Source organism: Cucumis melo, chromosome 5, assembly GCF_025177605.1.
Source record: "Cucumis melo cultivar AY chromosome 5, USDA_Cmelo_AY_1.0, whole genome shotgun sequence".
In the NCBI taxonomy this organism is placed as follows: domain Eukaryota; kingdom Viridiplantae; phylum Streptophyta; class Magnoliopsida; order Cucurbitales; family Cucurbitaceae; genus Cucumis; species Cucumis melo.
The window spans coordinates 8548728-8567053 of record NC_066861.1 but is presented as its reverse complement, the minus strand read 5'-3'; the positions used below and the strand labels follow the sequence as shown (position 1 = coordinate 8567053).

Here is an 18326-nt window from a genome sequence, read left to right as displayed (position 1 = left end):
TTGAACCGTGTTCAAGCTACAGGACGAACTTCTGAGGGTTTTGAGCTGAAATTTGGAGTTAAGACACTTAAGACATTTTTAAGCAAATTTGTAGAAGAAAGTTTTATTATTCAAGTTATAGGTTAAGTTATTAAGCTCCAAAGTCAATTTATGGTTTGGGCTGAAAAACCCAGCTTCTAAACATTGCACTACGTGTGGCCAAGCGTCGGGGTGGGGCTGTTAGTGAAGAGGGTGATGGTGCCTTGGGGTGTGCCAGGTGCACGTGACACTACGTGCACTGGGCACGCGGCAACAAGGTAGGCAGGCGGCCATGCGCACGTGCATCTGACCTGTTGCTCATGCCTACGCGCTAACCAGCCTTTTTGGGCATTTTTTTTGGTGTTTTTGCCAATTTTGATTGATGTTTTGGTATTTTTTTTATTATTAGGGATTACTTGGAATATAAATACCCTATTTTTAGGAAAAGTGAAATTTGGTGAAATTTTTCGAGCTAAGGAAGGAATCATCACGTGAGTGAGTAAAGTTGATTTTAAAATGTTATTTGATACCATGATTCAGCATACAAGCATTAGCTTGTGAGTACTTTACTTTGAATGATTTCTAAGGATATTTACAAGTTTAATTGTATGAAAGGCTTTCCTAAATGTCAATGGTTTCCAAGTTGAGGTACAAGCTTATTTAATTGTTTTCATGGAATTATGCCAGTACCATACAATTACCTATGAATGTGTACATTTGGTTCCAATATGATTACATCATTGAAGGCTTTATAGAAGGGCCTATTGCGATTACATCAATGAAGGCTTTGTTACCTATGGGAAAAAGGTTCAGTAATATTTGACCTATGATATGAATGTATAGTAGGAGACTTAGTATAATATGATAAAATGTTATGGATGTTGGAAAAATCTTATGAAAAGTTTCTAGACGTTTTATTGTACTATGTTTCAATGATTTCTGTATTTGAAGCCAAAACTATTTGAAATTTATGGTTTGAAAATATCACTCACCGGACATTTTAAGCTTATTCTTTCAAAATTATCTCTCTTTCCAGGTAAGGATTACTGCCCCAAGTTAAGCTTATTACTGTCATGCCAACAAGTCTCATAAGAAGAAATTATAAGTTATTGTAGATAGGTAGTATCGGGTGGATGTTGTATAGAAAATTGTATAGAAATCTAGATAGTCAAAATCTCTACAAATAAAATTATGTATATTTTAATATTATAATGAGTTGGGTTGCACTTGAACGTCATTAAGATTAGAATGAGGTTTATGTTTCCGCTGTATTTTTAAAAGATTAAAGGAGTAGGGTCCCCAAGTATCATCGAGGTAAGAGATGGTATCTTGACCATACATTGTCTCTCGAATCTTGAGTAGGTGTTTTGGGAGGAGGTACGACATCTGTTCTCCAATTTTTTCTTCATTCTATAGAAGCTAGAAAAAGAAAGAAGAATCTGAAGAAAGAAAAAAAATCAAAGAAAAATGAGAAATAGGTACTTGAAACAAAAAAAGAAAAATAGAAATGAGAAGTTATTCATGAGCGAGAAATAATATTTAGGAGAGAGAATCAGAAACAAGAAATAGGTACTTGAAATGAGTAAAAATAACAAGAAGTGAGAAAAAGGCCAGAGTTGAAAATTTTAAATATTATGTTGGACAAGAATGAGTATCGGAGGACGAGAATAAGAAGCAAGAAATAAATAGTAACATGAAGAAGTTTGCAGCGAACTGAACTCGTGCATATGGAATTATTTTGATAAATTAAAAGACAGTTGACATCATCAAAAGACCATCTTTGATTAGATTTCGAAACTGGACCAATTTTTATTTGGGCCTTTGAAGGAGCTATCCGTACAAAAACCCAAACAACATGGGTAGAATCCCACCCGTATCTACGAACTGAGAAAAACACAAAGGCAATCATCTTTTTGTGGTTCTTTTTTCTGTTTTCCATAGAATTATGATTCGACTTCCATTTCCCTGATTAGAAAAATCGTGGGAACTTGCTTTTTGAAAGTTTGTTTTGATTAGAAAATCGAGTGTCCAAGTTCCCATCCTCACTACCGAACTATTATTATGCATTACAAATTCTCAAATCCCATTTGTTCTTTTCCAATTAATTAAGTTGCCTTTATCGATCGCCAAGATGTATTCCATTACTTGATCTATTCCTCTCTCTTTCCATTGCCATTGGGTTCTCCTCGATTTTTCATGTCCCTTTAATTTGTTTTCACATCCATGGCCGATTCGCCCAAGAAGATTATCATCGACACCGACCCTGGCATCGGTATTGTCTCTGATTTTGTCCTTTTTGTCTTTTTTTTGGAGACATTGATATTAAAGATTCAACTGAGACTTAAATTCCTACACCTCTATTCATATTCGATACTAATTGAACAAATTTTTGAATTTGATCCGGTTGGAGCCTGATGATCCTTTTTTGTCTGTAGATGATGCTATGGCGATTTTTCTGGCTTTACAATCGCCAGAGTTAGAGGTGCTTGGATTAACGACTATTTTTGGGAATGTTTATACTACTCTTTCTACAAAAAATGCGTTGCATCTGGTGAGTGATTGATAAATTGAAATGATAAAATTGCTCTTTAATCTACCTTCGCTTAAGATTGTTTATCTCTTGCGTTTTTTTCCTTTCTCCTTCTTTCTCACTTCCCCTTTTGTTATATTATTATATGACGTTAGTTTTTGCTTGTTCATCAGTTGGAAATTGCTGGTCGGACTGACATCCCAGTGGCTGAAGGATCGCACGTCACAATAACTGTAAAATAATTATCTTACATTGAGTTGTTCTCAGATCATATCTACTTGTTTTGTTTGGTTGGGTCTTGACTTTGACCGTTTAAATATGTTCTTTTTCTGTCAAAACTTCGCTCATTTTTCAATCTTTTTGTTCAACATTCAACTTTTAAGAGTAATGTGTGAAGGGGATGTTGAAATACCAATTTTATGAAAATGCTATATTCGTTGGGTGGGGTGGGGGGGATAAAAAAATCACTTCAGTTCATAAAATTTTACACTTAACAAACTATAAACATCACTATTAGTATTTATATTCATATAACACAATATTGTTCATGTTTCATCTGGCCTTTTCATGACCTTTTGAGTAAATAGATATGGTTCATCATATCAACATTTAACCCTCTGCTTTATTGAAACAACAATATCACCCTCTGAAAATATTGTGTATGAGTATGTGTGTATATATATCAACGGAAGTTTTAGACGTTTAATGTAAGGCCTTCGGGAGCCGAATTTATTGTTAAAAGAAGTGTAATATTTTCTGCATGATACTAAGGACATTAGTTAGCAAAGGTTAACACCCAACTATGATTTCCTTTTTCACACATTGACATTTGAGATGCAAATGCTAAAATCTAACTTGATGAATGAATACTCTCTTTTTTCTTTTTGGTTGAGATATTTGTTAATTGGATTTGTTATTCATATGAAGAATGGTACAAAGCTTCGTGTTGCTGATTTTGTTCATGGGAACGATGGACTTGGAAACCAAAATTTTCCACCTCCAAATGGGAAGCCAATAGACCAAGCAGCGGCTGTTTTTCTTGTTGAGCAGGCAAATCTTTACCCTGGAGAAGTAACACTTGTGGCACTAGGACCACTTACAAATATTGCACTGGTCAGATTCTAAATTCCTAGGCAAAATGTAAATTTCACATTTCTTCAGTCCAATTTACCCACATAAGGTTGATATAGGCCTTGCAGTTAGATTCTGGATTTGCAAAGAAAATTGGAAAGATTATTATTCTTGGCGGCGCGTTCTTTGTCAATGGAAATGTAAATCCTGCTGCAGAAGCCAATGTAAGTTGCTTTACTCTTTTAATGCCACTATAACTCTTATGACTCCATTCTCTGCTCCCCCTGTCACTATTTTTACGCTTGAAACTGTATTTCTCTACCTTGTGTTTCCTACTTTTATGCATATTCTTACGATAGTGAGACATCCAAGTCTATATATATATATATATAAAAAAAAGTCTATATCAAAGTGTTTTAAGGATTTGAAACTACCGGATTGAGAGAGGAGGTTATAATGGTAGAGGAAAATGCTCTTTTGTTCCCTTCAATTAAAAACAAATCTAAAATTCCTGGTTAAAGCCAAATAGAAGTCATTATAAAATTGATTTAGGGATTTGAACTTGGCACATTAAAATAGAAGAGGTTATAATGGTAGAGAAAATTTCTCTTTTGTTTGCTTTCATTGAAATTGAAGAAAATATTTAAAATTATTGGTAGATAGTCAAACGAGAAGTCATAAAATAGATTTTCTTTTCTAACAATGTCACCATCTAAAACCAAATTGCTCCTATCCTACGACAGTCTATCCATCCTCCATAAAAGTTTCCTTTTACTCCCGAAATCTATTAGAGTATGTCGGAATAGAAACAATGAACTGTAGGGAGGGAAAGAGACCATCAAAGTTAAAGAGGATGGTTTGAAATAGAATCCGGGAACCGATAGATGAGCATAAAAAGAAAAGAGACTAAAATTTTTTAGATTTCACTAAATAGAGATGTAAGTTCCTTCATGGCGAGTGGAATTCTCCAAATTGTGGAGCATACTTGTTAAAAGAGAATTTAGAGGTCAGGAGGTTGTCGGGTTTTGTGAATTATTGAAGCAGCTTGAAGGAGAGTCATTTACTGGAGGTGTAGATTTGAGAGCGTGGAATTTGGGTATCAGCCGAAGTTTTAGTTAAAGCATTGGACAAGGACATAGGTGGCATTAAGTTGCAAAAGAGTTTTGAATTAGTCTTTTAGAAATTTAAATGTCTCAATATTGAGAAGTTAATCATTTTGCGTATTAAAAAGTTTTGATAATTTTGAATAGCTATAAGCCCGTTTGATAACCTTTCCATTTCTGTTTCTTCTCTTTTGAGAACAAGAAGCAAGAATTATGCTTGATAACTATTTTTGTTTCCTGTTTTTGGAGAAAACAAGACATAAACATACATTTGTGATATATATAGGTATGTCATACGTTAAACATAAAGAAATAGTTTATCAAAAGTTTATCTTATTTAATACAAGAAAGTCTGGATGTCAACTAAAATATAATAATAAATTGTAGCATATCCTTTATATATTATCCAAAATGGATTCATCTCTAACTCAAGTCATTTGTCTTAAATGATGTCAAATCGAATCCAACTTAATTATATAATTATGTAAATATCGTAGTTGTAAAATATTAAAGTTAAGCTAAATTAGAAACATTTATATTAAATTCTAGGTAAATTTTCATAAATATAATAAACTACTAAAATATTTACCGCCCAGTAACAAAACTCATAAAGTTAGCAATTTTTTAAATATTTTAGGTTTACTCTTCTGTTTTTCTTCTCCCCTCTGCTACGATTTTTTTCTATATCCTTTTTCCTTTTTTTTTTTCGTTGCGATTTCTTTCCATTGCATTTCTTCTTTTCCTCTTCTTTTTTTATGTTGTTTAGATTTGGGTAACCAAATTTGATTTCTTTCTATCGTCTTTCTTCTTTTTCTCTTCTTTTTTTCTTTTTCTTACTGCAATTTATTTCAATCGTCTTTATTCTTTTCCTTCTTTTTTACGTTTAAATTAACCAAATCTGATTTCTTTCTATCGCATTTTTTCCGCTACGATTTCTTTTATTGTCTTTCTCTTTTCCTCCTATTTTTTTACCTCGTTTAGATTAGGGTAACCAAATCTAAAAGATCGTGTATAAAGAATATTAAAAAAAATTGTTTAGATTGGAGTAACCAAATTTAAACGTCCGTGTACCAAAAGAATTAAAAAAAATTGTTTAATCAAGTCTAAACGATTGTATACCAACAAATCTTGAAAAAAATAAACGATTGTGTAAACAAATTTAAATGATTGTGTACCAAAAGAATTTTGAAAATTTTCGTTTAGTCAAATCTAAACGATCGTGTAACCAAATCTAAACGATCGTGTAACCAAATCTAAACGATCGTGTAACTAAATTAAACGATCGTGTAACCAAATTAAACGATAGAACTGAAAAAATAAGTCGTTTAGATTTGACTATCCAAATCTAAATAACCAAATCTAAACGATTGTGTATAAACAATAGTCAAATCTAAACATAGTGTACCAAATATATTACATGCATTGTTAACAGCGTGGTTGACGGGACATTTTTGGTATTTTTCATTGTGGGTCTGTGAGCTTTTTTTCCGTTTTTGGGATTATTTTATACGGTGTAAATATTTTGCCAATTTGTTATATTTTTTAAAAGTCCCCTAAATTCTACTCATTGTTCTCTTAAAAATAATTCTACCTAATTTCAAATCATATACTAAAAATATTAAAATTAAAATAACATATAAACACGTAAGTTGTAAAATTTAATATTAAAAAATTGAATTGTAAAAAAATTAATATACATATTGAAAATTAAAATAAGGAAAATTTTCATAAATATAACAAATCGGTAAAATATTTACGACTCATGTAACAAAATGAAAAAGCCTATGAAGTTAACCATTTTTTTAAATATTCTTGGTTTGCCCTTCCCTTTTATCGTCTTTCTTCTCCTATTCTTCTGTGATTTTTTTTCTTTTCCATCATCTTTCTTCTCTTTCTTTTTTTTTTTCGAACTGTTATTTGGTTTAAGATTGTGTATCAAATATCAAAAATCTATTTTTTTTTAATTTTTTTCAAACTGTTATTTGGTTGCTCAAATTCGTATACTAAATATAAAAGATATTAAAAAAAACGTTGTTTAGATTCCAAATCTAAACGATTATGTACACAAAATAGCCAAATATAAACAATAGTGTACCAAAGAATTTGCCAAATCTAAACGATCGTAAAAGAATCTTGAAAAAACCGTTTAGCAAAATCTAAATGATCATGTAGTAAAATCTAAGGGGGCGTTTGGGGGAATGGTTGGATTATGGGGGGGTTAGGGTTATGTAATCCAACCCCCGTTTGGGGGAAGGGTTATGTAACCCTAGTTTTAACTCCTTAACCCTTCCTCAACCCTTCTTCAACCCTTCTTAACCCTTCTTAACCCTTCTTCAACCCTTCTTAACCCTTCTTCAACCCTTCTTCAACACTTCTTCAATCATTCTTCACAACATTATCATAACACTTCCTTCATAACCCTTCCCCCAAACACATCTTATCATAACACTTCCTTCATAACCCTTCCCCCAAACACATCTTATTATAATCCTAGGTTTATCTTAACACTAGGTTTATCATAACCCTAACCCTCCATAACCCAACCCTTCCCCCAAACGGCCCCTAAATGATTGTGTATCAATGAATTTTGAAAAAATATCGTTTAGATTTGGCTACCCAAATCTAAAGGATCGATCGTGTAACCAAATTAAACGATCGTGTATAAAAAATCTTGAAAAAAATCGTTTAAATTTAGTTAACCAAATCTAAACGATTGAGTACCAAACAATAGCTAAATCTAAATGACCGTGTAATTAAATTAAACGATCATATACAAAGAATCTTAAAAAAAAAATCGTTTAGATTTGTCTATCCAAATCTAAACGATCATGTATTAAACAATAGCCAAATTTAAACGACATTTTTGGTATTTTCTATTGAGAGATTTTTTTCGTTTTTGGATTGTTCTATACAGCGTAAATATTTTGCTACAAAAACCCCTTAAATAAATATAAGTAAATAGTAGATAATTTTAAAATTCAAAACTAAAATAAAATAAAAATATAGATTAATTAATTTTTAAATTACAAAATCAATAGGGGCACTTGCAACAAAAAGCAAAATAAGTTATAATAATCAAGTTCATAGCACACAAATTTAGTGTTATACAAAATGTAAAATGTCACAACTTGATATACATTTGCCACTTCTTGATAACCTTTAATACACCTGATTACTGATATACATTAGATACATTTGATGTATATAATGCGCCTAATATCCCTTGATACATATATAATACGCCTAATATCCCTTGATACATATTTAATACGCCTAATATCCCTTGATACACCTGATACTTCTTGATATACTTGATATACATTTGACACTTCTTGATAACCTTTGGACCTTGATACACTTGATGCACCATGATACTTTATGATATACTCAATATCCTTTGATACATCTGAAACATCTTGATACACCTAATATTCCTTGTTACACTTGATTCTTCTTAATACACTTGATACAATTAAAAGCTTCACTAATGAGTTTTGATACACTTGATGCCCTGCTAATAAACTTGTTATGATTCATTGGTATAGTCCACAAACTTGATACGCTTGATGCATGTGATATGTTTGATACACCTGGAGTACTGCAAATACACTTAGTATTCTTTTCACTGATACACTTGATTGATTAAATACATTTGATATGCTTGAAGTCTTACTTGTACAATTGATACACTTGATTGATTAAATATACTTGATATGCTTGAAGTCTTACTTGTTTTGCCAATAGAAAGAAATGTAGTTTTGCCAAACCCAAGGTTAAATACCTTGGTTATATAATATCAAAACAAGGAATAGAAGTAGACCCAGAAAAAATCAAATCAGTAGCCAAATAGCCGTGTCCAACGAATATGAAAGAAGTGCGTGGATTTCTTGGTTTGACTGGGTATTATTGAAGGTTTGTTCGTCATTGTGGATCCATTGTTGCTCCTCTAACTCAGCTACTCAAAAGGGGGGATTTAAGCGGTCCAGTGAAGTAGAAGAAGCATTTGAGAAACTTAAAAAGGCTATGATGACTTTTCCTGTTCTAACAATGCTTCATTTTCTCTTCCGTTTGAAATTGAGATAGACGCATCAAGGTATGGGATAGGAGCAGTGCTAGTTCAAATGAAAAGACCTATTTCCTTTTATAGAGTCATACTTTGGCCATAAGAGATAGAGCACGACCTGTCTATGAGAGAGAATTGATGGCAGTGGCTTTTGCAATCCAAAGGTGGAGACCGTATCTGTTAGGGACTAAATTTATAGTCAAAACAGGTCAGAAGTCATTGAAGTTTCTACTTGAACCTTGTAGTTCAACCACAGTGTCAGAGATGGCTAGCCAAACTTTTGGGATATTCCTCCGAAGTGGAATATAAGCCAGGACTGGAAAACAAGGCAGCCGATGCTCTCTCCAAGATATCACCCGACATGAACCTATGCAGCTTGTCAGCTCCAACTATTGTTGATCTTGAAACAATTAAAGAGGAGGTGAAAAAAATCACAAGTTGCAAAAGATCAGCAAAGATGAGTGGCTCGGGTGAAGCAACCGAAGGAAATTTCTCAATCCAGCATGGGATGTTAAAGTATAAGAATAGGCCGGTAATTTCTAAATCTTCATCCTTAATTCCTACTATACTTCATACATATCATGATTCGGTTTTCGGAGGCCACTTGGGATTTTTGAGAACTTATAAAAGATTGACGGCTGAACTATATTGGGAGGGAATGAAAGCTGATGTAAAAAAAATATTGTGATGAATGCTTAGTATGCCGAATAAATAAGGCACTCACTTTGTCTCCTGCTAGTCTACTTTTACCCTTGGAAATGCCTAATCAGATTTGGAGCAACATTTCTATGGACTTTGTAGAAGGATTGCCTAAGGCCCATGGTTTTAAGGTGATATTTGTTGTAGTTGATCGACTTAGCAAATACGACTATTTTCTATTGCTCAAACATCCATACACAGCCAAGACAGTAGCCGATGTGTTTATCAAAGAAATAGTGACGTTACATGGCTTTCCTTCTTCAATAGTATCAGATCGAGACAAGGTCTTCCTCAATCATTTTTGGAGAGAACTTTTTCGTTTACCAAGAACTAAATTGAACTGAAGCACGGCCTATCACACTCAAATAGATGGGCAAACTGAGGATGTAAATCGTGGAGTAGAGAACTATCTAAGATGCTTCTATAGTGAAAAGCCAAAGGAATGAGTGAAATGGCTGCCATTGGCTGAATATTGGTATAATACAACATACCAGAGAGTGTTGGGGATAACACCCTTTCAAGCGGTGTATTGACGGCAACCTCCTCCTTTAATCCATTATGTGAAAGAGAAACAACGAATTCCACTTTGGATGAACATCTCAGAGAAAGAGATGTGGCTTTAGGTGTTTTAAAAAAACATCTAAGGGTGGCATAAGAAAACATGAAGAAATATGCTGATAAAAAGAGGAGGGTCGTGCAATACCAAGTAGATGACATGATGTTTCTTAAATTGAGACCCTACAGGCAGTCGTCTATAAGAAAGAAAAGGAATGAGAAACTCTCCCAAATTCTTTGGACCTTACAAGGTTATTGAGAAGATTGGTCCTATGGCATATAAATTGGAATTACTAGTTGGTACATCCATCCATCCGGTTTTTCATGTTTCTCAATTGAAGAAAATGATCGGTGAACATGTGAATGTGTATCCTACAACACAATATCTAACCACACAATATCTAACTGAGACTCATGAGAGGAAGGTTGTCCCTCAAGAGGGTGTTGATTATCGGAAGGATGAGTCAGGGAAGAGGGAAGTGTTGATTAGTTGGGAGGGACTACCGCAACATGAAGCAACATGGGAGAATATGAAGAAATGCAGATGCTATATGCAAATTTTTACTTAGAGGACAAGGTGAATTTGGAAGGAAGGAGTAATGATAAACCTCCAATTATTCTACAATATAGTAGATGGGGGAAAAAGAGCACGTGTAAGAAATAGCAAACTATGATAAGCTATGTTAGTTAGTTAGTTAAGGCAGTTAGTTATTAGAGAAGTATAAATAGCATAGTTCGACGGGAAGAAAGGTATGATTTCTGTATTAGAGAAATTAGGCTTGTTCATCCTTAAAAGAAAGGAGATCAAGAAGTGTAACCCTAATTCATTGAATTGAGATCTCCTCAATTCAATAGTCCTGTAATATTCTATCAATTTGTTGAAATAAAGAGAGTAATTCTTTTGTTAGTTTCGGTATTCATCATTACCATCTATAATTTAGGGACCAAAAGTGCTTTTTAATCAAAATATAAATCCTCACAACCGAAGTCTCTCGAGAATAATACATCTGTATTATTAATATTATTATTAAACATATAGGACCTGTTTGATAACGCGATTCTTTCTTGTTTCCTGTTTTTTGTTTCTTGCCTTTTAAGAAACAGACACGTTTGATAAATGTTTTCTGTTTCTTGTTTCTAAAATTTGAGGAACATTCCTCAAAAGTGAAAGATATATGGGAGAAGAGGGAAGATCCTTGGCCATTATCCTTGCTTACTAATTTATTTTGGTGATTTAATGATCGACGCAATAACCTCTTCGTTCTGCAACTTCCCTCTCACCTTCATGTTCCCTCGATCATTCAATCCTACCATGGAGTTGATTGACAATTCAACACAAGTTGTGTTAATTCCCTTGACTTCTACATTGTTTAACTCTTTCCTGTCTGTTTCCTCCTCTTCGATAATTTCAAATTCCTCATTATTATCGGTTACTACAAACATTCGCAACTCTCTTTGATCTCTCATCTTCCATTTGTGATGGGCCGAATATTTCTCATTGCACTTGAAACACAAGCCTTTCTCCTTACGGGCTTGGAACTCAGCATCAGGTAGTCGCTTGAATGTTCCTTCTCTTTTAACTTCATTGGTATTTGATCCTCTCAAAGTAATGGTTCTTATAGGGAATGTAGTGTTTCCCCTGTTTTCAGTTACAGAGGTGTTCCCAGTAGTTTTCGAAATTCCTCCAGAATTTGGCGGGTATTTTCTAGTCGCGTATCCATTTAAATTGGCTTCCCCCCTTATGATTTCTCTATTCTCAACTAACTCAGCTATTCCCTTTGGTCTACAAAACTCTACTTCGGCTTTTATCCAGGGGAACAATCCATTCATGAAAGTTTCTTCAATTACTCTTTCTTGTAAATCAGATAAGGGAGCTACTAGTTTATGAAACAAGTTTCTATATTCTTCTACAGTGGTTTCTTGTTTAATTCGAAGGAACCTTCCACATATTAATCCTTCTCTCATCGATCGAAAACGTATTAATAATCGATCCTTCAAATCCGCCCAAGCCTAGAAACTTATTTCTCTCCTCTTGTGATCGGTACCAGTTTAATGCTGGACCTTTGAAACTAATGGTTGAAACTACGATTTTCTCGAATTCACTAAGTTTGTGAATTTGAAAGTACCTTTTTGTGTGGAACAACCACAAGTCAGGATCCTCGTCGTTGAAGACTAGCATCTCAACTTTCTTGAACTTGTTTCGGTCGCCATTGTTATCCTCTGTATTAGACTTCTTATTGGCTTTTTCAGAACCAGTTTCGCGATTGGTAGATGGTTTGTTTTCTTTCGGGCTTGTCGCTTGCGATTCGCGCGCCATAGATTCCGATGACCTTTCGCTCATCATCGATCTCTCATTTGCTACCGTTTCCATGAATCTCAATATCGCCCGTTGTTGCTTCTTGGATTGCAGTTGCATCAATTCCAGATTCTTCGTGATTTTGGTCCGGCTAAATTCGATTGCAGGAATTTTACTCATCTCTTTCTTCATTTCGACAATCTCTTGATCGATCAATTCCATTCTTTCCTCAATTCTTGTCTGAACCATTTTGGATTTCTTCCCCAGAATTCGGCTCTGATACCAAAATGATGAATATCGGAACTAACAGAAGAATTACGCTCTTTATTTCAACAAATTGACAGAATATTATAGGACTATTGAATTGAGGAGATCTCAATTCAATGAATTAGGGCTACACTTCTTGATCTCCTTTCTTTCAAGGATGAACAAGCCTAATTTCTCTAGTACAGAAATCATACCTTTCTTCCCACCCAACTATGATATTTATACTTCTCTATTAACTAACTGCCATAGCTAACTAAATAACTAACAAACACAGCTTATCATAGTTTGTTATTTCTTAGACGTGCTGTTTTTCCCCCTTCTACTATATTGTAGAATAATTGGAGGTCTATCAGGTAACAATTTAGCTTTAAGCTTTACCATAAGTAACAATTTAGTTATTGAATTGTAATAAGTAACAATTTGTCTATCGACTATACCATTTGTATTGATCCTTTTCTTAAAAATAAAAATTTATAAAGGCTTAAGTTATTGAATAGCAAAAGTTGGCGCTTAATGTTGAAGAGATTTTTCATGATAGGACTGAATAGCTACAAATTTCAAGGTATATGGATTAGATTTTTGCTTATTAAAATTTAAGGCAAATTGTTACATATCTAAAAGTACCAAACTGTTGCCAACTAGAGTTAAAGAACTAAACTGTTACTTTTATGAAAGTTTAAAGCTCAAAAGTATTTTTCATTCTAATATTTAATATGATATTGAAATACTATTACTCATCAATATTATTTGATCATAATTATAGTAACTAGTACTAACAATATGAATGGATGGTATGAGCATAAATATATAAAACCTAGAGAGTTATATAGTCTATGAATGGCTTTTCTATGCCTCAACACCCTGTCCTGTAATTAGTTCCATAGCACCTAACCTAGTACTGACTTTGTTGCCAATCATTTTTGTTAGTTTCACGTTTACTGTGAAAATACTAAGAAATCCTTCTATACAAGCATAAATCTTTTGTACACTAAGGAATGTTGTAATAAACCCGATAACTTCCACTATTACTATTTTATCTGTTTCTAAAACTATATTCCTCGTGGTGAAGTTTAAAATGGTGCGTCTTTTAACATTCCATGAAAATTATATTTGGTACAAATGTATTTTTTGGTGTGTGTTTCTCTTTTACTTCATGTTTTCCATTAAAACATTAAATAGTTATTAAATTTGGTTAGCTATTTGATTTTTGGTTTTTAGTTTTTGAAAATTAATTACAAAAGCACTACTTTCTTCTACCAACAAGTTTTTATATTTGTTATCAATTATGTAAAATTATGTTTAAAAATCATGTTTTGATATTAGTTTTCGAAAATTTATTTTTGTTTTGAAATTTTGACTAAAAAATCAAATCTTTCTTCAAGCGAAGTGAAATTTTTTATTAGAAAATTTGGAGGAAACAAAAATAAATTTCAAAAATAGAAAACTAAAAACGAAATTGTTACTTCTGTGGTTGAGCAAAGAGGAATAGAAAAGGAAAAACAATCTTAACTATATGATGGAGTCTGGTTTAGTGATTTCAGTTCTAACCCTTGAGATTCGACAAATAGATATTTGGGGATCCAGAAGCTGCAGATATGGTATTCATAAGTGGGGCTGACGTGATAGTCGTGGGGCTAAATGTTACACATCAAGTTGTCTTGACAGGTAATTGTTTTTTGTGTAAACTAAAGGATTGAGGAAACTTATTTGGTAGGTTAATTTCTGAAAACTGTTTTCAATGTAAGCAATAGCAAGGAAATGGAAATTACGTTTCGTTTCTTCCACTTGTTTTCTTTGTTATTTCAGTTAGCTGTTCGGATATAGTTATCTTCTTCCTTTCAGATAGATTTTAAAATTAAAATATTAAAAAACAGTTTTAGAATGCAACATTTTCTTTTTCATATTCTGATGGTTAAATAAATCATGTGAATTGTCTCAGCATAGTCTGTGGTTGTATAGAGCAATGTCATGTCTATGTTTTAATGATAAGTCTGTTTTATTCTTTAATAACGTCAATTAGCTTGTATAGGCTTGAACAAATCTATGTTGAAAGAATGGATTTAATAGAACCTAAATGCATTGCAATATGATAAAGAACTAAAGAACCACTCAAGCCTAAACCAACTTAACAGTGCATACGATCCCAACTTCTATCCAAATAGCTTTCCTATCAGAAACTGGGTTCGTTGTTCTACCAATTATCTGTTTATCTGGATGCATTCTAATCTTCTATTGAAACTTTTCCTAAATGCTTCCGTCAATTTGTCACTTAAATGTGTATTTTTTTTTAGTACTCCCAAGGATTTTAATCTCTTTTCTGCTCATCTCCTTAGCTAATTTATAAAGTCATTTGTTTTCCCTTGAATTTGGCTAAGCTCTGTTTCACAAAACAATTTTAGAGGCTGATCGCGACAAATTGGCACGTTCAGGCGGGAAATTCGCCAAGTATCTCTGCCAAATTATGGACATTTATTTCTCTTATCACAAGGATTCATACGAGATAAAAGGTTAGCCTAACCCTAATGAATAAATAGGGCCCAAAATAAGCCCACAGATTCAGGAGCAGATTGTTTGACTTATTATTGTTGCATGCCGCTAATATGCGTGTAGGAGTTTACCTCCATGATCCAGCAACTTTGATTGCGGCTGTCGATCCCTCACTTTTCACATACACCGAAGGAGTAGTTCGAGTCCAAACGACGGGCATCTCAAGAGGACTCACTATTTTGTACAACAAGCAAAAAAGGTAAGTTTGTTTGAGTAGGCTGTTTCTCCAACTTATTATTTGTCAAATAGTTGGTCCTTTTAAAAGTTTCAGCTATATATACAAAAAGGTCGGTAATTGGTTAATTTGAAATAAACCAGGTTTGGTGAAGTGAGTGAATGGTGTGATAAGCCAACTGTGAAGGTGGCAATCACAGTCGATGCTCCGGCTGTTGTTAAACTGGTAATGGACCGATTAATCGACTCCTAGAAAACACAAGAGTTACCAGTTAGAGATTACATATTCAGGAATGTAAAATTGTATCATTCAGGTTTTCACTTTCATTGTCAATGCAATAATGAAAGCTCTCACAGTACAAAGGCCGTGTCACTATGAATTAAATAAATTGTACGTCGAAGTTGGCTGATCAACTTCTTCTCATGTAATTTGATATTGAGTTTTACATTAATCTTTAAGAACTTAGAAAGGATCTCTCTCAATTATCCTTATTTTGCGTTTTCTGTTTATGAAGAATTTATTTCATGTAGTTTGTGGGTGATGGTTTGGGATTGATGTTGGAACAGCCTAAACAGTATGGCCCAAAAATCACTTTTAATTGGTAGGATAATAAAAAGGAGAATTCGTGAAAATAGCAAATATGAGGATAGAAATTGAAAAATAACAATCTGTTATATTATTTTGATTTATGGCAAAACTAACTTCTATAAATATTTTTCCACTCTTTTTTGGCCCGAATTTATCACTTATAGATAACAATTGTCCATATACAAATACAATGTATTTGTTAAGATTAAAGAATCAAATAAAATATCACATATCACGAATACAGTATATTTGTAAACACACTTATCTATGATAATTCTTAACTAAATAAAAAAAAATTTTATATTGTTCTGCCAGTTGGATTTTTTTTTCCAATATTTTTGTCTGAGCATACCCTTTACAAAGGATATTACGAATATAGTGTATATGTAAACACATTCACTTTTGCTAAATCTTAACTAAACCAAAAAATATTTTCTTGTTGCATAAGATTTCACCACGTCACAAGAGATATGACTTTAGTTTGAACACCCCTAATTATTAGGATTTAAAAATATTAATTCATAATTTTTTATATTTCATATTATATATCAAAAATTTATTAAATAATACACATTACAAAATTTTATTAACAATTTGGATCTACAATTTATATTATTCTCTAAAATCCTCAATTTGAATTCAAATTTTACCTCATATCCCTAAAATAACAAGCATAAATTCAACTATTTCGCATTTTTTATTCTTCAAACTATTTATCAAAAAATAGACATAAATTATACATAATACATTTGATATTTATTAACCTTTTGAGTTTAGAAATATATATCTCACCCTAAAATAGTTAGTTTTAATCTCAATTTGTAATTTTATTTTTATTTTTAAATCTAATTTTTACACTTTAATTTTAAATAATTAGTTTGAATCCCTAAAATTATGGTAAAGATACCAAACTTAAATATATAGATTATCATCCTTAAAATAATACTAAAACAACAAACTTCGTCTACAACATTTTCATTCCTAAATTTTGTTGATTTAAAAATAATTTTATAAATAATACATAATATGGAATTTTTATTTTGAATTCAAATTTTATGCATTATCCCTAAAAATGATGCAAATATATCTACAAGATTATGGGGTCTGTTATATTTTAAACAATTTATTAAATGGCCTTAAATATGTCTCAATGGCATTTTTGTAATTAATTGAATCTTATTCTTAAGAGAATCGTCGACTTCTCTCCTTCCATTAATTTCACTGATTTGAAAGACAACGTCTGAAAAGTTTGAAGTGGGACGAGATCTATATGAAATCGAATTAGCAAAGGTTCTCTCTAATCAACCTACTCTTAGTCGCAAATTCCTCCAGCACAATGACGGTAATTCGAAGAACCGGCGGAACGACATTCCTAGACTTTGCTTTTTCGACGATCTCCTTCATGAAAGATGCGTACTGCCCACCAAAGATGCGTACTCTCCTCCTCTGTTTCTACTCTGCCAACGTCGACTTGTTTCCTATTCAAAGCTTTCATATTTACCAGAAGGAGTAAACGTTTCCTATTCAAAGCTTTCATTTACCAGAAGGAGTAAACGAGCTCAAGTTATGGGTTCTGTCCCAAATGTGCCGAAGCATGTTCTTCAAACCAAAAACTAGCTGACGACAGCGACGACAAGATCTCCGAGGAAATTAAGAGATGGGTTGTTGGGATTGAAGGAATTGAAGGATTGGAGGATGGTGAGGGAGTGATTTGAGAAGGGTTTAGAGATGAAGAAATCAGGGGAAAGAAGGAGCAAGACGAAAATCCCAAAGTTTTTTGTCAGAGGAGCTAACAAGAAGAAAATCCAAAGACTTTGAAAAATTTGAAGGAGATGAGCTAGAAGCTCCAATAGTTTCTGCAAGATGAAAGTTTGATTTTAACTATAGGGTATTTGTAGTTTCTTAAATAATTGTATTTAGGATTCAATTTTTTCAGTTAGGTAGGGGCATTTAGGACATTATTCTAACAATTAGTTTTCCATATTTTCTGATTTTGCTATTTTACCAATTTAAATAAAAATTTGTCATTTATCCAAAGTAAACCTTCTATTTTGCTATTATTCTTGTCAGCCCTAATAAAAAATTACGAGGTTCTCACATGCTTCTTTTGGTGATTGCAAAACGTTTTGCTTTTAAATTGACTACTATTTTATGTTAACAATGTTTTCATATATTTTTATTAAACTGAATTTTCATACGTCTAAAATTAGAGGGTATCAAAATATTTACAAAATATAGTAAATTATAGTAAATTATTACAATCTATCTACGATGAATTGGCATCGACATAGACAAGATAGACTCTATTTGTGTTTATCTGTATCATGATAGACATAGGTATGTCTATTTTAGTCTATCGTGGTCAATCATAGATAAATTATGATATTTATTGTATTTGTAAAATATTTGTAGAA

At 32.7% G+C, this 18326-nt stretch overlaps 1 protein-coding gene across 4 annotated transcripts; it reads left to right on the top strand.

Moving 5' to 3' along the window:
* Nucleotides 1-1822: 1822 nt before the first annotated feature.
* On the top strand, nucleotides 1823-15815 carry LOC103496983 (probable uridine nucleosidase 2). Of its 4 annotated transcripts, none has more exons than XM_008459038.3 (9): nucleotides 1823-2290; nucleotides 2454-2569; nucleotides 2722-2781; nucleotides 3476-3661; nucleotides 3739-3843; nucleotides 14171-14267; nucleotides 15002-15109; nucleotides 15213-15348; nucleotides 15468-15815. In XM_008459038.3, exons 1-9 carry the CDS (start codon nucleotides 2242-2244, stop codon nucleotides 15574-15576), a joined length of 966 nt encoding a protein of 321 aa, XP_008457260.1. In that variant the 5' UTR covers nucleotides 1823-2241; the 3' UTR covers nucleotides 15577-15815. The 4 variants fall into 4 exon arrangements, with proteins under 4 accessions (XP_008457260.1, XP_050941266.1, XP_050941265.1 ...); XM_051085309.1 differs by having other exon boundaries at nucleotides 1894-2290; nucleotides 3748-3843; nucleotides 14978-15109; XM_051085308.1 differs by having other exon boundaries at nucleotides 1898-2290; nucleotides 14978-15109.
* Nucleotides 15816-18326: the final 2511 nt, after the last annotated feature.

Bases quoted from the DNA above. Each gene is read 5' to 3' on its own strand.
- LOC103496983 (XM_051085308.1), top strand. From the start codon at position 2,242: ATGGCCGATTCGCCCAAGAAGATTATCATCGACACCGACCCTGGCATC. The intron at 2,291-2,453 runs GTATTGTCTCTG...TTTTGTCTGTAG, and splicing joins CGACACCGACCCTGGCATCG to ATGATGCTATGGCGATTTTT. The intron at 15,349-15,467 runs GTAAGTTTGTTT...GAAATAAACCAG, and splicing joins TTGTACAACAAGCAAAAAAG to GTTTGGTGAAGTGAGTGAAT.